Genomic DNA, 24,595 nt, shown 5'->3' on the forward strand with positions numbered 1-24,595 from the left:
GTTGGAGCAGGGTACAACAGGGTACAACACACACACACAAAAGCCTTGGCCAGCCAGCAGGTAGCGGTCCACATTGCTCTTGCTGTGAGGTGACAATGCTGAATGAACACTGTAGTGCTCTTTGCCAAACAATGTTCCATCTGCTCATTTTAAGTCACTCCTCTCATTACATCCATTGAGGGATGTTTTAGTTTGATTAAGACTATATGGCTTTACAGCAATGTGCAGCACCAGTCAAATGCCCCTTTTCCACTGCACTCTACCTACTTGCTATTGACACATTTTCATTGACAAAAGCAGGCACTAAGCAGTTTGTTGACATCTTATTCTTCCATTTGTGCATATTTTTATTTCGCTTTCATATGATATTTTATACTCTTATACTCTAACAGCGCTATGTCTTGACTACAATGACAACATGTGCAAATCTTTCTTCCGGTAGCAACAATATAATAAAGAAAAAATTAATAACCATAAATTTTGGTGCATAAGCTGCACCCACTAAATTTAGAGGAAAAAACAAATTTGTACATATATAAGCCGTGCCGGCGGAGGTCATTTACTCATTGTAACAGTCTCACGGTGTCATCTACATAGAACACTAAACTCATCACACAGCAACACTCAAAAGTTATACCTATACCATGTACCAATACAGTACAAGTTGAAAATGAAAAAAAACAATCTTTTAAAGTTTTCCCATAATGTATTTCGTCTGAGCAAAGCATTTCATTGGAGGACAAGCAGCATAGAAAATGTTGGATGCCGCTGCAGTGCTGTCTCTGTCCACCAGAGGGAGCCAGAGTAGCCCAGAGCCCAGAGGGAGGCTGATATCATTGCAGTGTCCCAATGAATGCGTTGTTCAGACGCAAGAGTTGTTTTTTTTCCATTTTAAACTCGTATTGATACATGTTTCTTATTTATCCACAAATAGGGTGGGTCCTGCCTCTCGCCCAAAATCAGCTGGGTTAGGCTCCAGCATATCCCCACGACCCTGGTGAGGACAAGCGACATAGAAAATGACTGAATAATTTCATAGAACATAGAAAATCTGTTTATGACCTTCTAAATACCATTATTAGAGCCTTGCAGACATGAAAAACTCCGCTATAGTAACCTTTACACTTGTATTACCTAATATGGTAGACATGCTACGCGACAATAAGACATAATAACTCACACGTAAGCATCCTTGTTGTTGTAGTATCTCGAAAATAATATGGGTCTTTGTTTAAACCACATTGCGCAACTCCTTCATGCAGGCTATGAGCTCTCTGCTGAGACGCAAGAGACAGCCGCCGCTTTAAGTATAACAAGCTGTCGAGCTAACGAGTTAGCCTCCAATTTATATATTCTAAACTTAAGAAAGGGTTTGAAACTGAGTGGGCAAGAAGGACAAAGTATGAAGCCAAAAACGTACCACTTCCACACAGAATTGGAGGATAACTTTTTTCCCGCTGCATCCATGGCTGATTCCATGCAGTGCAAGTTAAGGTTATGTCATGTAAGGTAGAATTACTGACACCTAGTGACCAGTGTAGTATACTACATATGACTTGTCGTTCAATATTTTTTGACTAATAATGAGCCGTAGTCAACCACAAACGATCATTTATTGATGAACTCATTTTTGAAAAACTGCGATAGAGTAAGGGAGCGATGTTCGAACCGTGAAGTGGCGAGGGACGACTATGGTCAGATTAGTTGCACCTGACCATAAATTGTACGAAAAAAGTGTGACTTATAGTCCGGAAAATACAGTATAAATCTCTACATGGCAATATAACACGGCTATGTCTGTTTTTTCCTTATGGAAAAAAAGCAGGCTTGTACAGTATATGGGTCAATCCGAAACTGGAACAAAGTGAAAGTAGAACAGACTCCAAGAACAGATTTTTAGTTCCAAGGGTCCACTGTACATGTAAGCTAACGATAAAAAAAATACAACTCAAATGATTTTACAACATGTGTCTACACTAACATATCGTACAAAAGTTTTAGTCAACTCAATAAAGTTGGAACCGAGACCCATTATGTGGTCTGTGAGGGGGTGAAGCGCTACAGATGCTGCTGTAAAATGCATTAGCTGGTGTGGACTCTTTGTCTTTGTAATAAGGCAGTATAAGCTAAGAAGGTAGCCTCCCCTCAAGGGCTGCACCATCATGACCGATGCACTTGAGAGCAAATGTGATAAAGTTGCAGGTTAAATAGTTTTACTGGTGAGGAGTGGGCTGCATTTCTTACTGTTCAAACATGTACTAATGTATTTGAATGTGCCTCATCAGGTGAGCGTATAGTCATATGCCAAATGAAGCCTGCAGAGGGTTGACTGACTTCATACCACATAAATTGATTTTGATGTTACCTTATTGCGCAGTGATGGTGTAGCAGTGACACTGAGAGGCCAGCGCACACATCAAAGCAAGTGTGATCATTCCGATGCTCATTAACCTGTTGCCCCCCCCCCCCAACACACACACACATCACCTCGTCTAATGCTGCAGGCTGATGGAGCCTCTGCATTTGGTATTGATGAGTGCCACTGGATAGGATGACAGGGCAAAGTGAAACCAGAGACCCTTCGCCGCATGAGGTGGGGAGTGAGGAGGCGACAGTGGCGGCGGTGTGATTTAGCATTTTAACATTATCATTTAACAAGACAAGCCTGGCACACCCCCAGTGTAGATGACAGGAGAGGAGAGAGGCGTCAGGTGTGCGAAGGAGGGAAATAAAAAGAGATTCCCAAGCTCGGAAGAGGAAGCGAGGGCGGGTGAAACTTAATTATGCATGGAAGGACAGCTGGAGCAAAAAGAGTAAGGGAGATGGATGGATGGAGAGGGACAGAGGGATGGGGGGGGGGGGTCTAGGAAGGGCATTCAGATAAAATACAGAAGTTGTGGGGGTGTTTCTCTTGAGCTTGGGGTCTGTGTGAAATGAAAGCAGAGAGAGCACATTGCTCAGCATGAACAGTTGATCTGATAACACAATACAGTGAACGCTGACAAAAAGTGCACGTTTGAGAATGTGGGGATTCTGACGGACATCCTCGCAAGAGGTGTGCTCAGCATTTTTGATGCTATTGTTACCAAAAGTCTGCTTAACTGTTCTGGTGGGTGGAGCTATTGTGATTATAGTGACGCCATTTTTTTCTGAACAAAAACACAAAACTGAGACAATTTGCAGTAATACAGTAATCCCTCGCGGTTAGTGGGTTCCAGACCCGACCGTGATAAGTGAATTTCTGTGTAGTAGGATTCAATATTAAGGGGGGACTTATTATATACATTTTCAGGCCTTTGTATTGAGTTCTGGACTCCTATAGAGCAGCTACACTTGATAACCCGCACAGAAAGCTTTCTAGATCTTCCAGACTCTGCACCTCTTCCTGCAGTGTTTTCTGCCTCCCACCCACACTGTGTAATTTACAGGTACGCCTCCCGCCAAGCCCACTCCGCTGTGATTGGTCGCACTCCGAAGCGCTCCCAAGAACTTCCAGACAGCTCCGATTACTTACACAAAATAAACACACTTAAGACAGTGGTAAATTGTTACTTACACCTTGCTCTTCTGACTCTTCAACACGACAAAGTAAGGTCAGAAAGGCGTCAGACTTTAGCAACAGTTTGTCGGATAGTCCAGCTTCGTATTGGCCCATGTTCACGAAACAGTCCCGTGTGAAAATGCCATTGACAGATGAGTATATTTTTCTCTTGCTGGACGGGAATCAGCAACTCCAACCACTTCTGCCTGATGCTTGCCTCTTCAGGCACTCCCCAACAAACATTTCCTGGGAGCCATACGTGCTAACATGGCGAACAGAGCAGAGCGGGGATGCTGGGCATGCCAATAAAAGGAAGTCCGGGTTGAATTGACGTCAATGGAACACGGTGTGAAAAAAAACTCATGTAAAAAACATGTAAAAAAAAAAACATGTAAAACACAGCGTGCAGAGCTGTCCAAAACTTGCTTTCTGGTCTCACTTCCAAATGAATAAACCTCATGATCTGACGAGTTGGCGTTGTTTAACACGAGAATACAACAATTATAGGTCAGGAAAGAGGAAAAGCATAATCCCCTTTAATAAATGGAATATTTTTGTAGTAAGAGCATAGAAAACCTATATATGACTTTTTAAATAGGTGGCACGGTGGCTTAGAGGTTAGCATGTTGGCCACACAGTCGGGAGGTCGGGAAGATCTATGTTCGAGTCTCCGTTGGGCATCTCTATGTGGAGTTTGCATGTTCTCCCCGGGTACTCCGGTTTCCTCCCACATTCCTAAAGCATGCATGTTAGGTTCATTGGCGACTCTAAATTGTCCATAGGTATGAATGTGAGTGTGAATGGTTGTTTGTCTATATGTGCCCTGCGATTGGCTGGCGACCAGTCCAGGGTGGCCCCCGCCTCTCGCCCAAAGTCAGCTAGGATAGGCTCCAGCATACCCACTCGACCCTAGTGAGGATTAAGTGGCACAGAAGATGGATGGATGGATGTAAAATATACTGTATCTTGATAATAACACGGACGTTACCCGTGGCAAGCTCTAAACCCCTGATGTCACTTCCTGTCATTCACACATCCGGAACACATTTATTGCAACACACACAAGCACAAGTTTTATTTATGTGGGTTATTTTCTCTGATTATATCTACCATATCGGGGGGTAATACAAGTGTAATGGTGACTATATGGGTGTTATCGAGGAAAAGGCTTCTTGAGACGTCATCTGTACTTCTGTGAAGAAGGTGTGGGACGTTTCGCTCCTCATCCGAAGAGCTTCATCAGCGAACTAATAATGCTGGTAGCCTAGGCCTTAAATACAGTAAGAGTGGTGGTTTGAGGTTTAATTTGGACCCTGTGTTCAGCAGGTTACTGAGACCAAAACCCACAGCTCTTAGTCTTGCAAATGAGGTGAAGCCAGGGCCGAGCCAGAACAATAGATGCTAACGAGCCAGTATCAGAGTCGTTCATACCCAACTCAGGGAGCGACACTTCCCTTTTATCGGAGGTGTTAATAGCAGGAAAGGATTATAGCACTACTCCGCCCAGGCTTAGAGTAAGGAACCAATAGGAGGAGGGTGTTGGCACACCAATTCCGCCCACTCTTACTGTATTTAAGGCCTAGGCTACCAGCATTTATTAGTTCGCTGACGAAGCTCTTCGGATGAGGAGCGAAACGTCCCACACCTTCTTCACAGAAGTAGAGATGACATCTCAAGAAGCCTTTTCCTCGATGGACAACTCCTGTACGACTGAGAGCCTACACAGACGTATATGGGTGTTATTTCATGTCTTGAGGGCTGTAATCATATTAAAACCTGTATTTACAAGGTTGTAAACGGTTTTTCTATGCTCTAACTATGAAAATATTCCATTTATAAGTAAGGAATCTTTCTATGCAGAAACTCAATTATCAAGATTTTGTCCGAAAGCAATTAACCAGGACCGATGAGGGATTACTGTATTGCTCATATAGCATTGAGCAGCCAGACCCTTGTCGATGTCACATTAAGTATTTCCAGTTCTGTGGCGGTATCACAAGAAGGCTAAATAAAAAGCAAAACACACTTGTGGCGTTAGGGCTTTTGATCTTTACTTTGGGAAAATGTTGCTTGCCCAAGCCCAAGTCTGCCCAAGTCCACACCAATGGCATTTCCAGACATACAGCCTCCAGACATACAGTCAAGTGAATGCCAAAGCAACAGCAACATAACTCTAAGGCTAACTTAACCAACCAGAACAGCAAATTGAGGTAATGATGTGGGCTGATTCCTTAATCCCTCGTTTTACACTTGAATATAACATGTAACAAAACAAGAAAATGAGATAACATTTACACATTTCAATATCCATCACATCCTAATGGAAAATGATGACTTAATGCAATCAACCTGAGCCAACATGAATGCAACAAATGCATTAGCAGTAGAAGTTAGTAGTACAAGTCATAAAAGTATAGTAGTGGGTTGGACAGAGAATAGATTCTCAGTTCTGTGGGAAGCCCAGAACATCTAAACTGGTACACTGAGACACTCTAACTGCAGAAAAGCAGCCTGCAGTCGCTTCAGCAGCTGCTGCTGCCACACTGTCATGTACCAGCTCGGCTCTATTAGTTCAGCTTCAGCACCTCGCTGTGGCCTCTGGGTTGTGACAAAGTGATAGTTAATGCCTCTGTGTATGTGCAGGGCGCTGAACGTGCTTCAAACTAAGGCTGGAAAGACTGAGTGTATGCAAAGTGAAGTCGCACTGTGGTTAACTGAATTTACTGCACTTAACTGTCTTGTGACGACTTTGGTTCAGAGGCTGCTAACGACACGAAAGTCTTATACAGTCTTCCCTTTTTTCATCGCCGGGATAGGTTCCCAAAATAGCCCGCAATAAGTGAAATACACAAGTAGCCAACTTCATTTTTTACAATTATTATATGTTTTAAGGCTGTAAAAGCCCTCACCATACACTTTATACACTTTTCTCAAACAGGCAATAACAGTGGTCTCTAACCAATCAGGATGGAGAAAACAGTGGGCGGTGCAGACAGACGAGAGAGGGATGAGAGAGAGAGAGAGAGACACTCAACTTGCCACAATGCAATTCTTCTTAAAGGGCCAGGTTCGGCCTGTAACGGCGTACATAACCTGTAGTTTAAAAAAAAAGAAGCACTAACAAAATTCAGCGAAAAGGCGAATCCGTGAAAGGTGAACCGTGATAGAGCGAGGTAACACTGAATACTAAAGTATAGTAAAGCTGTACATGAACACATATTCTGGGCAATAAAACCTTGTTGCATCAACCTGAGGAATAGATTGGACAAATGTAGAAGTGAGCAGTCAAAGGACCGTCTGTGGTTGAATTTAAGAAAAAACTACGGCTGTCTTGAAGAAAGGTCATAGGCGGGGTACACCCTCTCATTCATACCTATGGACAATTTAGAGTCGCAAATGAACCTAACATGGATGTTTTTGGAGATTCAAACCCAGATCTTCTCAATTTCCTGACTGTGGCCAACATGCTAACCACCAGGCCACCATGCGGCCCGTGTGCAACAACAGTACCTCTATTCATTTGGTGACACCAAAAGCAAGACGAACAAAACCGGAACACAGTCGGCACACATCAGAAAAGTGCACACGGAATAGGAACAACATGCCTTGAAAAAACAACTTGCCAAAACTAGCAGCCTCGTTTCTTGCCTGAAAATTCACTGTCAGGATATCAAATGAAGTTGGTGTAACAGCCCCGCAAGGTTCTGGAAACAACTTGTGTATTAAAATGATGGCATCCATGATACAATTCAGAATGTACTTTCTTGAAGTCTGACTGTGAAGATAGGGAAACCACGACTATGGTCGACCCTTTCGTTTATTACCTTTTGCCTTTCACATAGGAAATATTGCAAATATACTGCATATAATCTGTTCCTGGGCCATCATAAAACCTTTGTTGACCAAAAAAATTAAAATCCAAAACTACCAATATAAGTAACAATGTACCACTCACTCTTAACTAAATGCAAGACATTTTTAAAATGTATTTATTTATTTATTTGTGTATGTGTTTCGGCTTTTCCCATATTTTTATAGATTATATATTTGATTTACACAGTGTAATATATAATATAATTATACACAGTCACGAAAAAATGATTAGACCACCCTTGTTTCTTCAGTTTCTTGCTCATTTTAATGCCTTATTCAACAAAAGGTGCCTTTTTTTGGACAAATATAACCATGACAACAAAAATAGCTCATAAGAGTTACATTTTTTGGCAGTACAATGCTATAGCTATTAATATAAGAACTTTTGTTTGGTTATTATCAAGAAAACCATGGAAGTTGGCTCTTAAATTCAACTCTTATGAGCTATATTTGTTATCATCATTATATTTGTCCAAACAAATGTACCTTTAGTTGTACCAGGCATTAAAATGGATCAATAAACTGAAGAAACAGGTGTGGTCTAATCATTTTTGTCCATGACTGTACGTATAAACATTTAGTAGTTACATTTAGCAGTAACTTTTCCATTACTCTCACTTTCGTTGTTATTGTTATGATTGGTGGGGAAATATCGCATCGTTCTACTGCCTTTCTTGTTGACGTTAAGTACCAAATATGGCTCCTTATGTAAAAAGAGGTTAGCGTCTGTTCAAGCATTAAAAAAAAACGTAACTTTGATGGAAAATAGCAACAGTGAGTCACATGGCTGAAGCACCTTACACATCAATTTTGTTACATGTCACAAAAGTGTAAAAAGAAGTTAACCATTTTAAAAATAAACATTGATGACAAGTGATGGTGCACCGAGAGTCCTGCAGTCTTACTGCGTTGCATGTCCGCGTCATGTGATGGTGATTTGTTTCTGTACAACTTACGTAGTGAACTGAATTTTCATTCTTGTTTTAAAGCGATGCCAGAGTCGTGATCAGGGACGATAAAGGAGACGAGACGATACAAGAGGTTGGGTTTCCGAGATTTTAACATTACTTTTATGGAAAGTACAATTAATAAATATAAAAAATATATGACAATATGCCTCCACTCACTGGGACGAAGAGACTCACACCGTTCATGCCGTTGTTCGAAGGAACCAGCGCGCCAAGGTGCTAAAACCAATGCACAGGGTGAACTCTCTTCTTGCCTGTTTGGAGGCGAGAGACAAAGACAACAGATACGCGTGCACATGGCAATATATTGTGGCGGGCAAAATTGTAGAGTTCATTTTCATTTATTGTGTCATTAATTAATAAATTTATTATCGTCCCAGGCCTCGTACACATGAGACATTTTTTTTCTGAATGATAAATCACGTTTTAATCTCGCGAGATCTTGTGACACCCCCAAGTAACGATACTATACTAAGGGTGGAAGCCATCTGGATGGATTTATTGTTTTTTTTTGTTACATTAGTTGAGTGACTTTTAATCCATAAACAATGTAATAGGACAGTCAAGTATGATTTTTTTTTTCCTCCCCAAAAAAACACAGACAAAACAAGGCAAGACAGCAAGCAACAAAAAATGTCAAAAACGCCAGTCAAAGTAGTCTTAGCCACAGACAAGCATATTTCAAACAAGCCCCACGCCCTCAAAAACAAACAAATTAAATCCAAATGAAAAAATGAGATGGATAAAAATAAAAAGTTGTCACATCTTTTCAATCACGGGTGAGTTTGAGATCAGTCTCATTACCAAATGTAAGAAAATAACCCCACGCTTGAATTTTCTGGAACAGCATTCAGTGACAACCTAATGTAAGAAACTAGACAATGCATTTAATCCAGCGAGTGTGGGAATGTTGTCCTGTTGCTTTACAAATCAACACAATAAGTCTTCTTGCCAACAACGTTGCAAATGCTAGAAGATCTTTTTAGGATTTGCTTAGGGGAGACGACAGAGGAGAACCCCAAATAGTGCGCTCAAAGGGTTTTGTTCAATTTTTCTTACGGGTACCACTGACAGAGTATTAAAAATTTCTACCCAATAGCCATGCAGAGACGGGCAGAGCCAACACATATGTACCAAGCTTGCAGGAGACTGTTGACACCTATCCCAAGATACCACATATCACTCACTCCATGACACCCCATTACACTACAAACACAGCATGGATTCATTATTCCGTGCTGCTAAGGCCAACTCAGGAAATACGTGTTTATTTTGGGTACTTTGTGCTATCAAAGCTAAAGATAGCTGGCCGCAGCTCCCATCATGCAGTCAGGTAGATGAGAAGATCAGAGAACACCGCAAGACGAGACAAGAAAGCTCTCTTTGGTGGCTCGTCTTCCACTGTTTCCTCCCGTGGGATCATGTGATCACACCACCATGCTCCTGAAGCTGTCACTCTAGTCAGGCTGTTGGCGAGCAGTTAAAAAAAAGTCACGTCATAGTAAGGGATGGCAAATGGTGCAGGTGGAGATACCTTCTAGATATAAAAACTGCAGAAAATTATATATACTGTATATATAATATATATAAAATACTGTATATATAAATATATACTGTATGTAAGCAAGTGTACTTTACGCTGAGTATAGTTCATGCAGCTGTTGTTACATTTAAGGGTGTTTAAGGACTACAGTTTGTATGCAGCAACCAACAACATCTGACAGTTTGTGTTACACAGAAGTAAGCCTGAAGCGATCTTAACAACACACACACAGTGTGTGTCAGTGTATGTCCTTACCCCAGTGCCTACACACACGCGCGCGCACCCATGCCCACTGGGTAGAAAATAAAACACACATACATAGTGGTGTTTTGTTTCAAGCAACACACACACACAGACTGGGTTTCCCAGATGCCATGTATGCCAACACCTATGTGCCGTGTGTCAAAACAAGGAGCACATACAGCAAATCTAGCATCTTTAGCCTTGATGTGTGTTGGAAAGAGAGCCCTGAGAGCCATTTCATTTGCATGCAAATTGACACCCACTAGTCCACCACACACTTGCCTGGCATGTGTTTCTGTGCATGCGTTTGAGCTCCGCCGGCCCCTCTGTGAAGCTGCTATTATCGCCTGCTGCTTTTCCTGTTCGCTGAAAGTGGACACAAAGAGACACGGAGGGGGGGGAGGTTTAAGTCCATTTTTATTGTTTTATTTTTCTCCAGTGGACAAGAGACAGAGTGTTGCATCAAAGAGGCCCCATGCAGCCATGTGCTCGTCAGCTCATGTTGGCGCTGAGTGAGGATGGGTGGGTGCCATGGAACCTCCTTTTGGACACATCTCTCCTGTCACGAGAAGATGAAGGATCACGTGAGGTGAGTGGGACTTTTACAGTCAAAAGCAGCAGGGAGTAGAAAAAACTCAGATGACCTAACCTATTCCATTACCATTTAAGTATAAAAAACGCAACATCCCCCCAAGTCGTGCTGTTATTAGTTTCATTATGAGATATGTGGCTTCCTCTGCTGGTTAAACAAGGGAACTGCATCCATCCCATGGCAGAAACTTTCCTTTCCCTCCTCATTTGCATAGGATTGTGGGTAAACGTGCATGCATATGTTGCACTAAATCAGTAAATAAGATTTTCCTTCATATATTAATTTGGTAGATATATTTTTTTATAATATCCTGGAGATTTAACATCACACTGGAAGTCAGTCGAGCCTAAAATTGCTCAAATTATTAAATAGGGCCACTCAACCTCATCATTAAAAATAAAATCTGACATTTTTCAAAGGAAAAATATGCCGTGGACTGCATGAAAAAGCAATTTAGCGCCATTTGCTTCAATCAGTGGTTGTGAAACCAATTCAAAATGCCATAAGCAGGCTATTCATTCAGCATCTTTTTATGCTCGGGCCATAAAGGAATATATTTGCATAGAGACAATACCAATGCAGTTGGAAAATGAAAACTATTTTTGCTAAAGTGAGAAAGGAATTTGAAAATGTACTTTTTTTTGTGCGAGAGCACAAAAATCTAAAAATCTATGATAAGAAATATAACATAATGATAGATAGAAGAGAAGAATAAATATACAGTATCAACACAAGCAGTAATAACAGTCTCTCCATTAAACCTATTGTAATTTGGTGCCTTAAATTAATAAATGAATGAATGAATGAATGCACAACCTGCATGAATAGTTATCTAATATCTAAATGACTAGCCCGCTTGACGCTTTGCAGTGCAGACCTATCTTATTTCATCTGAACCCGAGCGTGTCGTAGTCTTGCGAAGGTTTAGCAGAACTGGATCAGCTCCTTCATGCTGCATCCGTTCTCGCAGCAAATATCAGATATTTTGCCAACAGCTCGTCTGAGGCGAGCGGATGCAAAGTAGTGAAGTACTGATGAGGACAGGACTGAAGGCCTGCGAGCTGCGTCTGGCTCCTTTGCAGAAGCATCATCGTCATCATCATCATCATCATCATCCCCTAACAAGAGAGACAGAGATGAGACATTACATTTGAGGAAAAATGTTTTACATCAGGGGTGTCCAAAGTGTGGCCTGCAGCACATTCAAAAAATACAATTGAACAAAAAAACTAAAAAAGAAAAAATGAGGAAAATAACGTCATTTTAGTAGCAAAAAGTTGAAATATTAAAGACAAAAGATGTTATTTTTACAATAATATTATGAGAAACAAACAAAACAAAATAAAGTTGGAATTTTTGGAAAATTAGGTTGGGGAAAAAGTTACAACATTATGGGAATAAGGCGAAAATATTATGGCAATAAAGTCATAATATTATGAGAAGAAAATGTACAAGAAGAAAGTTAGAAAGAAAGTCGTCTCCCCTAAGCAAATAGTTGGACAATTTAAAGAACAACAAAAGCAGGAATTGAAAAAAGCAGCTTTAATTTTACAAGAATAAAGTCAAAATACTGAGAGGAAAAGGTGGTATTCTAACAAGAAAAAAAAGTTGCAATTTAACAAGAATAAACTTTAGTAGCATAGTTTTGAAATAATAAAGACAAAATACCCGTATGTTTAGTTTTTTTTAAGTCATAATACTATAAGAAACCAAAAAAAACAAAATAAAGCTGTAATTTTTGGAAAATTACAGTTTTATTGGAGGGAAAATTTAAATATTATGGGGGAAAATAACGGGAAAACAGAGCAAAGGCCAAAGTTCATACTAATGTGCTTTTTCACCTACTTCACAAAGCTGAGATGCATTTTTTTTCTTGAAATATATATAACTTTAGCGTATCTCCATGTGTTTCTTGACAAAATATCAACATGGGCCTTGCATTCTTTCACTTTACAGTATGTGGAGGGTGGACCTTTGCATTGTTAGCGCAAATGCTCCAATTTATGCCTCTATTCATTGCTGGACGCGTGGTCTACAAAAGCATAGAACGGCCAGAGTCTTTCATTGGGGCCGGGTCAAAATATAGTACATTGGCATTAACAGCTGTTGCTGTAGGCAACCGCATGATGGAGTTTTTATGTACTCCACAAGACGGCAGTAGCCGCATTGGAAGTATCCAGCAGCTTTGTCTACCTCTGTATGCGTTACTCAGCTATTGGTGTGAAATCATGTGTGTTACGGTTGCAGTGAACTCATTAGTGGCATTGGACAGTTTGCTCCTTATCACTCTTACAACGAGGGTTGCACCGATTTATGTTTTTTCACTTCCGATCCAATCCTGACACCTGAGTTTGGATATCTGCTGATACCAATACAAGTTCGATACCAGAGCTTGTTTGCAGTGTGGCATACTAGCGCTCGGTCTGATGCGTTCACAGCTTCACAGACACACTTCCAGGTCGCTACATTATCATTATTGTTGATTTCATCTGAAACTCCTCCCTTACAGGAGGGTATAATGTTGTAGCAACCCAGAGGTATTGTTTAGAGCAGATGTCCGACTGTTTTGTGTGGCCGTGAACGCGTCAGGCGGAGCGCTTTTGCGTGTGTGTGTGTACGTGTGTGTGCGGCACGAGTGTGGAGGACAGCTGCAGTGCATGTGTGGCAATCGTGGTCACAAAAGTGTGGTAAAAGTTAGAATATTATGATAATGAAGTCAAAATATTATGAGAGTAATAATAATATTACAATAAAAAAAAATTTGTAAAAATAAAATGAAAAACAAAAAAGTAATATAAGGAGAAAATCTCATTGATAATACGCACTGTCACTAAAAACACGAAGCTGAGATGCAGACTATTTTTTTTCTTTAAGTATAAAAAACATCTACAAAAATATCTGCAAGGGTTGGTTTAAAAATGTAGAAGTGGCTCCCTGCATCTTTAGATTTTTCAGTAGGCAGCCCTCAAGGGAAACATTTTTATACACCCCTGGCCTATATAACTCTTTTGGCTCCGTTTGCTGACAACATTAAAGCACCGCCATTGCTCATGGATCGGAAGTCTCCGCAGGTGGCAATTTTGCATGAAGGAGGCTGGATACCAATACTGGGTTGCATCAGCCCCGATCTCTAATTACAACATTGGTTCTGTTACTCCTGTGTTGTGAAATACAGTATATTTGTTAATAAATGACCATGTGGTCAAAAAGATCTACCTTTACACTTTTTCATGCACTCCAAATCATTATTATATCCATTCATCCATTTTCTATGCCACTTGTCTTTAATAAGGTTGCGGGGGTATGCTGGAGCCTACATTATTATCTTATTATGATTAATTTGTGATATATTATTTTCACATTTGGAAATAACAGCCTCTCTCCAAGGATTGCTTGCTTCCAATTAAGGCCCCGTCCTCTTTGGGGTTTAAATAAAATGAGCATGTTCCGTGAGACAACAATGGATATGACAGTACGTTATCTCAAAGTCGTGAATGTGATGAAATAGATGCACCAGAGGCTGGAAAACTTACAGGAAGGAGAGTATTGACGCTGCTCCAGTCCTCCATCAACGGCGCTCCTCCTCAAGCGGGGGTTTCCACAGGAGGAGACAGCCAAACGTATCAGCTCTCTGCCACACATCTTAATCTTGTCCTGCGCTTCCACCGCACACACTGCGCACACAAACACCAACATCAGCAAAGGCTTCATGGCAGGACTGTTCTTCACTCAATGATTTACCAGCGTAATACGGATGAGGGGTCTTTATATATACAGTATGTGCTCTACCTGCACTGATGGCTTCCAAAATGCTGAGGTCACTCAAGGTCTGAGAGATGTATTCAGCCTTGGTGCAAGGAAAGGTATGTTCTGATCCGGAGAGATTGAGCGTGATACAAACTCTTTTCAAGGCTCCAACTCTCATTGGGAGAAAAAAAAAAGATCTAATGGCCTCAGTTAGAAATTTATATGATTACATGCAAAAAGCATCACTCCCTGGGTGGTCCTGTTTTTTACTTCCTTACTTACCTAATCCTCAACTCACTGGTCAAGCATTGTGGGCCACCTGTGCACCCTTATCAATGTATTTGGGTCAAGGGTACACGTACTGGTACTTGGCCAGAAAGTGTGTTAGAACTTAGAATATCACAGAATTTTCCTTGAGAATGGATTGCCTTTCCATCTTATCTTGACACCCCTTGATGGATGGGAAATAACTGGGTCACAGCACAACAAGCAAATGGATGTGAAGGATGGAGACGGTCACCTGATACAAATGTATAATAATGTTACCAGCAGAGCAGGATTTACATACACATCCTCTTTAGTGTCCCTTATACCTGGGGTCCGGGGTACACCCTGGACTCGTCACCTGTTTTCCAAAAATGAATGAAAAAGTGGTACAATGCGGAGTTTAACCTTCATTTTCTGGAAAAATGTGTCTCAAAGTCAAGCAAAACTTTGTCTCGTGAGACTTGAGCTCAATGAGTATCAGTATCCATCAGTGAAAGAGTACATGCTGACAAAGCAAACACTAAATTCTCGAGGTGTTCCCATCCAGCCAAGCGACATGCGAAATTCGTGCGTGTGAAAGTTTGCGCTCGTGCATGTCATTGTGCACACGCTGGCTTGCGACGCGATCCGAGAAAGTCGAGAAATGTTCAACTTTTTATCACTGTCGCCCAGACGAGGACCAATCAGCGAGAGTTTCACTGATCAACCAATGAGCGGACAGGATGCTAAAATCAGTACGCTCTTGCAGGTAAACATGGAGGAAAAGGTAGTTTGACATTTCTAAAAATGAATATATCGATATAAAGAAAAAACATCGGCATGGAAACTCGTCGGCGCCAGAGTAAACACATCAGGTAAGTTTACATTAATTTGCACTCACGTTTATATACATTTATTGATGGAGCCGTGGTAGCAGCTGAATGGGTGCCACTCACGGGAGGCGACATCGCCTCTATTCCATTCATTTTCCGTGGAACCTGAGCGCGCGTGTCGCCGTGTGAAAGTTTGTGTTCGTGCGTGTCATCGTTCACACTCTGGTTTGCAACGCAATCCCAGAAAGTTTAAATATTTTCTACTTTTTGTCGCTGTCGCCCAGACGAGGACCAATCAGCGTGAGTGTCATTGATCGACCAATGAGCGGACAGGATGCTAATCAGTACGCTAGACTTGCCGTGTCAGATTTCCCGGAGCTATTAGACATTTCTAAAAAAAAAGAATATGGAGATATAAAGAAAAAAACGGCATGGGAACTCATCGATGCCAGAGTAAACCTATCGGGTAGGTTTACATTCATTTTACACTGACATCTATCTATGTTTATCTTCAGTACTAGCAAGGTCCGGTACTAGTAAGAGTACTCGATCAACACCGGCCGCTTTTCCTCCTCTGAACTACTTGATGCCCCCAAATTCCCTCCACATCTGACAGCCAATCAAAACCGTGGGAGACTCCTACAATTCGCTCTGGATGTGGACGCGTCGCTCATCAGTGCGGTCACAGCCGCTCGTCGTAGTTCAGAGCAGGATAAGCGACAGGTGTTGATCGAGTAATCTTGCTAGTACCTGACCTTGCCAGTACTGAAGATAAACATACATAAATGTCACTGTAAAATGAATGTAAACCTACCCGATAGGTTTACTCTGGCATCGATGAGTTCCCATGCCGCTTTTTTCTTTATATCTCTATATTCTTTTTTTTAGAAATGTCTAATAGCTCCGGGAAATCTGACACCGCAAGTCTAGCGTACTGATTAGCATCCTGTCCGCTCATTGGTCGATCAATGAAACTCCCGCTGATTGGTCCTCGACTGGGCGACAGCGACGAAAAGTAGAATATATTTCAACTTTCTGGGATTGCGTCGCAAACCAGAGTGTGAACGATGACACGCACGAACACAAACTTTCACACGGCGACACGCGCGCTCAGGTTCCACGGAAAATGAATGGAATAGAGGCGATGTCGCCTCCCGTGAGTGGCACCCATTCAGCTGCTACCACGGCTCCATCAATGAATTCCAGCGGTACCATAAAACACCACTAGATGACAGTATCATAAAAATCAAGCCTTCCACTTTCCTCCCCATTAGTGTCTTTGTTTTATAATTGTTTCTTGGAGGTCAACCAGCACATAGCTGAAGTAATTGGTCCCTGAAGAGGCAGTCGTCATTATCATGAAGTCATAGTGACAACAACAGCACCAAAGACAGATGGTGAGGACCTCACCGCATGTTGCTGACTCCTTTGGAGTGAGGTTTTTTTAATTCCTAATTGTTCATTTTAATTCTCTCGAAATTCTTATTTGTTTTATCAACTGAAAAACATTTGTGGTCCAACCTTTTATTTGTACATGCGCCCTTCCCTTCGCTAGGAAAAGTTCTGATACTTTGTTCCCAAAATGTGATCACCTTCTTTAAACATGCAATCCTCCATTTTGGCATGCGCCATGATCCAACTCAGTGCACTCACTCAATGAATGAACTCAAGACAGCAGGCTGGGCTTGCGCATGAAGCCGAGAAGAGATGCTCTCGGCAACCTCATCTTAGGTTTCTGCCTAGTAATCAGGAAATGTGCACATTCAGCAATTTCTTTTGTATTTTTTTGGGAATCATACAGAAAATACATTTGTGATACAACTCAGTGGACAAATATTAATATTTATTTCATGTTATCATTATTTGATATTTTATTTTTTGTGTGCAAACTGTTTTTGTTTTTTTTAATTGTTTGATGTTGATTATTGAATTTTTATGTACAGGATTTTTATTTTGTGGGCGCCACGTTATCTTACAACAGTAACAACAATGGAATTCAATTCTTTCGTGAGTCGCCATACAAAATGTCACCGAGAGCATCACTTTGGGTATGGCCGGCTCTGCTAAAAAATAATATGAAATGTGCTTAATTGTACACATTCATGTTGCAATTGAATCACAGTTGTGCGTGGAAAGAAAGAAAAACAATGGCATCCGATGGGCCACAAGAGCGATAAGTATTGTTTGCGTGTTTGATACGTAAAATCTGCTATCACTACTGATTCCCATTGAAACCCATGCAATTTTAGAAAGAAAGTTACAGTCATTTATTTTCATGTTTTATCATTCCAGCCAGTCTGCATTGGGGTCAAGGGCTTGAGTGGAATGTCAGGAGGAATGATCTGCTTTGGTGGAGGTGTACATTATTGGGCACAAGAATGCAGAACCTTGTAACTTTTGCATTTTTAACCATAAAAACATACCTGTATATTTTTGGCTTTCCAGAAGGTTCAAAAATGCGATGTGCATTTGACTAAATTTGTGTTTCGGAATGTTCTGAACTCCTGTTTCAATGCCAGTGTTGTATTTTAGACAATGCTGCCTGGAGGTGTTGTGCCACAGTGGAGGTCTGCGTGAATATTGCTCAACTTCTTTATGTCTCAAACTATTTGAGGCTCGGTCAGCAGCGCCTCTGCTGGTTGAAGCCGTGATTATCACACAATGTAACACACAATGTAACATAATACAAAAAGGCATGGACATTGTCTGTAATGGAAAGTAGATGACATTGTATATTTGTTTAAGTGCTTTAATGAACATATAAGAGGAAGTAAGACAGCCAACAGCACGCTGTGAGGTGTTGGCCTGACTCACTTTTGGCACCTCCAGATAAAGAATATGGTGCATGTTGGGATTATGCCAACCGCTAACACACTGCCATGTCATCTGCCTCATTAGTGCAGTAACACTGAAAAATGCTCTCTTCAAGCTGAGTGCTTTATATGACCACACAAAAAAAATCAACCTTATTGTGCACATATAATCACACGCATTATGTGTGCTGTCCAGAATAGCAAATCACATGATTACGCTTTGTCCTTGTCTGGCCGGGAAGGAGGCACAAGTGCAAAGCCCAGTAATCCTTGACAAGAAAAATTACACTGTCGTACTTGACGGCTGTCGACACAGTCACACACCCTGCTGCTCCAGGTACGCTTCACACTGACCACGAAACGTGACATGACACTCTGCAAGTCATGGAGCACATCCATGCATCTTTGCTCCTCTAAATAAAACGCTGACAGTCCATTTCACTTTACAATTTACAAGCACACAACACAGGCGACAGTTAATAGTGCTTCACTGACAATGGTGTGCATGAGTTTGCATATCATCACCAATATTGTTCCAACGCAATCCAAATCTAAAAGCTTCAAGCTCCGTCAGCTGTCTTGGCTTGTTCATAATACATCCAATTAGTTCAGTAGGAATGAGGATTAAGCGGCATAGAAGATGGATGGATAGTCCAGTAGGAAGCAGATGGGGGGGTCCTACACACTCTAGACACGTGTGATAAGGCCATTTAAGGTGAGCGAAGTTCCAATCTGGCCGACTCTCTTTCTTTTTATTTTTGTTACTCTTCCCCTTCAAAAATAGTTTGCCTTCCACTGGGCCGGTAGTGGATCTCATCATCAGAATCCTCCATTTGTGGCTGGAAGCAGCTGTCGCACTTGTTCTGCAGACGTTTCCGAAGCTGGAAGGTGCGCTCTGTGTTTGAAAAGGTGTATTCTTGTTCCTTCAGCTTGGCGTAGTAGTCGGAAAACTTGTTGAAAAGAATGGAGATGGGCATGCCGTTGAGGATGATCCCAAATGAGATGCAGACAAAGGCTACGCAGCGACCCAGATAGGAGATGGGGACCACGTCGCCGTAGCCAACGGTGGAGATGCTTACCTGGACATGGAGGAGAAGTTAGATTTGCTAATCAATACATTCCAGTCAAACTGTGCCGGCTAGACCATATTATTCGACACACCACCACTGCCACCACATTTAAAAAGGCCTTAGCTGAAAGAGAATAAGGTTGATACTTGATAATAAGCCTTTGGATGCAGAAAAAGCAAGTCATGTATTATGACTTATGATTTGAAGAATACACAGGTGCTCATCTAAGATGCAATGCTTATCGTAACCGGTGGTTTATGTGATTTATGCTGCAAACAAAAACTTGAAATTACGTGATTTTACGTGATTTTAATGTATGGATAATACACTCCTGATCAAATTTTTAAAACCAGTTGAAAAAATTGCAGTCAGGTATTCACACTCTCATGATCTCTTCATGGCAAAGGCCAAAAAAGCTTTATTCTCTTTGAACGCAGTCAGATTGCTGAGCTGCATAAGCAAGGCCTCTCGCAGCACGCTCGCACATTGCTGATGCCGTCCAATAACCATCAGACGGCATCAGTGAGAGAAGGGCTTTAAGAACAAAAAAGGTCATTAAAAGGCCTTCAACACTACAAAATTGCCTGTTTTGAATTTGCAGCAGAGCACCAAACATGGGGACACTGAAAGGTGAAAGAACGTTTTATTCTCTGATGAGAAAAATGATCGCACTTTAGATGTTTTCCACACTGCACCACCATGATCTCGGGTGCTTTTTGCGTCAATGGAACAATGGAGCATTGTACAGGGGCGTCAAATGGCGGTTGGCTATGTGGAGATGTTGCAGGGGGCATCCCTCATGACTGAAGGCCCTCAATGTGTGTGGTAATGACTTCCTTTTTCAACAGGACGACGCTGAAGTCCACAATACCCGCCTAACAAAGGACTTCTTCCAGAGTAATAACGTCACTCATTTGGACCGTCCTGCTTGTTTCCCTGATTTTAATACAGTACAAACATTTGGGGATGGATGACAAGGGAAGCTTACAAAAATGGACATTCGTTTCAAACAGCGAATGCCCTCCATGAAGCCATCTTCACCACCTGGAGCAACATTCCCACTAGCCTTTTGGAAACACTGGCATTAAGCATGCCCAAACCCATTTTTGAGGTGGTTACCAAGAATGGCACTGCTATTCATTAATGAGTTTTTTTTTAATGATTTTTCTATTTCAGGTGGGTTTCAGGGTTTTTGGCTCTATGGGCTTAAACTTTTTATCAGCTGATTGACAGCCTGTTTTAGTTTGTTGTTTGCAAGAAATTGCGTTCTCAGTTTTTTTTGTCTCGCTCCCGTTACTTCTTTTTAGATTTTGACGCTCTGCTTAGAACCTCCTTGAGATCCAGCTGTGCAAAATGTAAATTATTGCAATTTTTCGACTGGTCTTAACATTTTGATCAGGAGTGCATCGTCCTGAAAGCTTGGCAGTCAAATTCATTCATTCATTCAGCAGAGCATAAAAATATCTTTATTGTATTTGACTTGTTGTTGACTCTAGCTGGCGTTGCTGTTGTGTATTTCAATGACGTTTTTTTTGTGACTGGTTTTTCCCTCTCCACAGAAGGCGGCGACACGTACCTGCCAGCTCACGCATGACGCGGCCCCTTCACGGTGAGGAGGAGTACTGCAGTACCCCCGCATTTATCATTTCTCTGTATGTTATTGTCGAATTAGCAAGAATAACGACGTCACACTTCCATTAACTACACTTACATTACACAGGCTGTAGAAAGTCACGGTGTAGAGCAGATGTTTCTCCAAACATTGTATTGGTGATATGCTGACACACAGAAATCACCATCCAACCCAGTGAAGCGCACTCTGACGGTAGGTTTGACTCGTGTACTTAAGCCGAGAGGAGAGACTCGCCGCATGCTCATTTCAGGTTTTTGCCTTGTATTTGATCAGGAAATGTGCAAATTCTGTGATTTTTAGTGAAGAAAATGTTAAAAACAGTTGGAATTACCTCACCTGCCTCACCTGACCGCACATCACTCCAGTATGTTTACGGTCTACCTAGATAGCTTCCTCACATCTATAATAAGTTCTGAACACGAATGTGTGATTTATAACATGACTATTCCTAATTGCTTTTTGGGTAAGCCCTCATTTTTCCCGGTTAATTGGTTCCAGACCCGGCCGTGATAAGTGAATTTCCACAAAGTAGGATTCCTTATTTATAATTGGAATATTTTTGTAGCGCCACAGAAAACCTTTACAACGTTTACAACCTTCTAAATGTTGTAGAGCCCTCTATAGATGAACTAAAACCCTTATAGGCATCTTTACACTCGTATTACACAATATAGTAGACATAATAAGAGTGAATAAGCCATTTTAGACATAAATAAGACCCGTGCTCGTGTCTGTTGCTATAAATGTGTACCCTGGGGGAGTAGAGTGAGCGGCGGACAGGAAGTGAGGTTGGGGGGTTCAGAGTTGAGTCTCAACTTCCCATGCATTACGGCCAAAAGAGTAGCCTGGGTTTTTATTAGTGGTTATTGTGCCTGTTGTGAGGTCATTCAAACCTGCAATAAAACCCTGTTGTTCCGGGGATCAGGCCTGGGGATTGTGTGTCTCACCGAACATTACAGAACAATACTGACACCTAGTGACTCGTGTAGAATACTACGCCATCGTCTTTGAATGCGTCTTTTGAATGCCTTATATTTGTATTTTAGTTCATTTAGCCATTTTTATGCTTGATTTAGGCAAAAAATACATAACATTTTCTTAACTGTGCATATGTTTTGACTAATAATAGGCCGTATTAAACCGAGAAACAACATGATTTACTTATTAATATATCTTTTTTTTAAACGTGATAGAGTGAAGCCGCGAAATGTGAATTGCGAAGTGGCGAGGGACGACGGTGTTCAAAAAAGATGACTACTGCAAGTCAGTAATCCAAGAACAGGACCAGTTAACAAGTGTGTCTTCCTCACCGCTGCCCACCACCAGGCATCCGGGATGCTGCTGAATGGCGTTCCAGGCTGGTCCACCTCCACTGAGTGCATAAGAGCTGAGAAGGTGAAGATGCCCATGGCGATGAAGAGAAACAGACAACACACCTAAAAGATGACAGAAAGTTGTAGGTTGAAGTCTGTGGATGCATTATACTGTATGGCAAGAATACACAGTATTTCTTTTACATTGTCATTGCTGCATTCCATGCAGGCGGCATGTGTTCAGTCCTCACTAGTGACGGTGTGTTTGTCTCTATTCTAGTATGCAACCTGTGCAGAAACTAGTACACAATTGTAACTTTAGCAGAACAACACCTTGTATTTGGGGTGCAAATAGCTCAGGAACACACCTCCACATTTGGAATTTAATAAATAGCTGCATGGACTGTTTTCGTGTAAACTCGCTTTCTTTCTGACATTTGCATCCCATTTGATGTAAAAATATTTATATAGTTGATATTTCGCTGATGTGCAAAATCAGATACACACATGGGGTACAGCAGCTTGAGAAAAATCAAGAAAAACCTCCTTTTCAATCCTGCTAAGCTAACTTCACTCATGCCAAAGGAGAAATGAACGGATTGTGAGCAAGGAAGTGAGGTTTTTTTTGTGTTTGTTAAACATTTCTATTTGATTTGTGTACTTCCCACCTGCTCAGAACATTGGCGAATGGTGAAGCCGAAGGCCCTCATGCCCGTAGAGTGACGAGCAAGTTTGAGGATGCGGAATATGCGCATCAGCTTGACGACTTTGAGCACCTTGCTGACTTTGCTGACCCTCGTCATGGCCTTCAAATCTTCCTTCGCGCTGAAGTCCTCTGAATCGAGGACAAAAGTCTCAAAGATAATCTGGATGAAGTATGGCATGACGGCCACCACGTCTACAAAGTTGAGGGCACTTTTGACAAAATGCTTGATGTCAGAGGTGGTGACCAAACGCAAGAAGTACTCCAAGGTGAAGAAAAGGATGGAGCCCACTTCCACCCACTCCATGTAGGTTTTGCCGGCCAGTTTGTAGTCCCTGAGCTCTTTCACCGTGTTCAGCGTCATGGAGACGATTGAGATGAGCACAAAGAGACTGGAGAACACAGCAAAGGCTTTGGCTGACATGGAGGAGTAAGGGTTCTCCATCAGGTCCCAGAGAAGCTTCCGAAAGCTGCCAAGAAACATGGTCTTGTAGCCCTCGTCATCCTGGTGAGGCTTAATCTCATCAAGAAGCTCCTGGTTGACCTTCAGTTGGTCTCTTATGTCATCCACTTTCTCCTCAAACAGAATACGGCAGCATCTAAGAAGAAGAGCAAACAGATGTTTTGTAAAGTACAAGTAAACAATGTAGAATGCAATGAATAACACACCTTGGCGTGTCCTTCAATTTCAGGCCCCAGAAAGACATCTCTTCTTCAAAGTTGACAGGGCAGAGACTGTCCATCACCCACAAGACGTTGCTGCAGTAAAAGTGGAAGATATAATGGAAAAACATCGGATCCCGGTCAAAAAAGAATTCATCGTTATGAACGTTGTAGTCGTCGCAGAGCGTCAGACGCTTGACTGGATCTTCACACAGGGCAAGGACTCCTATCCTGGTTTTCGGGTGTTTGAGGACCAGATGTTTGGGGATGTGAAAGACCTTACCACCCACGTTGAGGTTAACGATGTTTGATTTCCTCGGGTTTGGTGCGTCTTTTTTCTTACTTTTCTGTCCATCAGGATTGTCCAGGTTGTCCATGGATGTCCAGAGCTTTATAGAACTGCCTTGGGAAAAAGGGAATTCACTCTCCTGTTCCTCGATGCTATGCGAAAAGCTAATTTCCCGTTTTATCGTGGCAAAAAGACTGGAGCGCCGCTTCTTCAGCACTTTCAACCTCGGTTTTATACTCTCCATCGTGGCGGCTCCTTACAAGACCAAGACTTTCCAGCAAAAAACACACTTTCAGGGAAAGTCAGTGAATTGGAAAAATATTCCACAGAATCTCCATTAAAATATGATGTCTTCCGAGAAAAAAAAAATGTGCTTACAAGTTGAAAAAGCTGCAGTGCTTGTCTCTCAGCATGCAAGAAGATCAACTGCATGAGTTAGGGATTCAGCCGCCTCACTGATTCTCTAATCCTATTGCTGTTCTTTCTGTCCCAACGCAAGTTAAAAATACTGTTCACAGGGATTAG

The 24,595-nt window shown here is 41.6% G+C and overlaps 2 protein-coding genes across 3 annotated transcripts; both read right to left on the bottom strand.

Moving 5' to 3' along the window:
* Window positions 1–10,568: 10,568 nt before the first annotated feature.
* Window positions 10,569–14,514, bottom strand: insl3 (insulin-like 3 (Leydig cell)). 2 transcript variants are annotated; one of them, XM_054768966.1, is made up of 3 exons: window positions 14,294–14,514; window positions 11,638–11,878; window positions 10,569–10,727 (listed from the first exon to the last, which is right to left on the bottom strand). In XM_054768966.1, exons 1-2 carry the CDS (start codon window positions 14,469–14,471, stop codon window positions 11,685–11,687), a joined length of 372 nt encoding a protein of 123 aa, XP_054624941.1. In that variant the 5' UTR covers window positions 14,472–14,514; the 3' UTR covers window positions 10,569–10,727; window positions 11,638–11,684. The 2 variants fall into 2 exon arrangements, with proteins under 2 accessions (XP_054624941.1, XP_054624940.1); XM_054768965.1 differs by having other exon boundaries at window positions 10,569–11,878.
* A 3,800-nt stretch (window positions 14,515–18,314) lies between these two features.
* Window positions 18,315–24,549, bottom strand: si:rp71-39b20.4 (potassium voltage-gated channel subfamily V member 2). Its single transcript, XM_054768964.1, has 4 exons — window positions 23,788–24,549; window positions 23,084–23,717; window positions 22,413–22,538; window positions 18,315–19,478 (listed from the first exon to the last, which is right to left on the bottom strand). The coding sequence occupies exons 1-4, from the start codon at window positions 24,312–24,314 to the stop codon at window positions 19,161–19,163; spliced, it is 1,605 nt and encodes a 534-aa protein (XP_054624939.1). The 5' UTR covers window positions 24,315–24,549; the 3' UTR covers window positions 18,315–19,160.
* Between the last annotated feature and the right edge of the window lie 46 nt (window positions 24,550–24,595).

The sequence above is a fragment of the Dunckerocampus dactyliophorus genome, chromosome 2 (genome assembly GCF_027744805.1).
Source record: "Dunckerocampus dactyliophorus isolate RoL2022-P2 chromosome 2, RoL_Ddac_1.1, whole genome shotgun sequence".
Taxonomy (NCBI): Eukaryota; Metazoa; Chordata; class Actinopteri; order Syngnathiformes; family Syngnathidae; genus Dunckerocampus; species Dunckerocampus dactyliophorus.

Excerpts from the sequence above, each read along its gene's own strand:
- insl3 (XM_054768966.1), bottom strand. The coding sequence starts at position 14,471 with ATGAAGCCTTTGCTGATGTTGGTGTTTGTGTGCGCAGTGTGTGCGGTG. Across the intron at positions 11,879-14,293 it reads GCGTCAATACTCTCCTTCCT|GGGATGATGATGATGATGAT; the intron begins GTAAGTTTTCCA and ends CTCTCTTGTTAG.
- si:rp71-39b20.4 (XM_054768964.1), bottom strand. The coding sequence starts at position 24,314 with ATGGAGAGTATAAAACCGAGGTTGAAAGTGCTGAAGAAGCGGCGCTCC. Across the intron at positions 23,718-23,787 it reads AAATTGAAGGACACGCCAAG|ATGCTGCCGTATTCTGTTTG; the intron begins GTGTGTTATTCA and ends TCTTCTTCTTAG. Across the intron at positions 22,539-23,083 it reads TTCGCCAATGTTCTGAGCAG|GTGTGTTGTCTGTTTCTCTT; the intron begins GTGGGAAGTACA and ends GTCATCTTTTAG.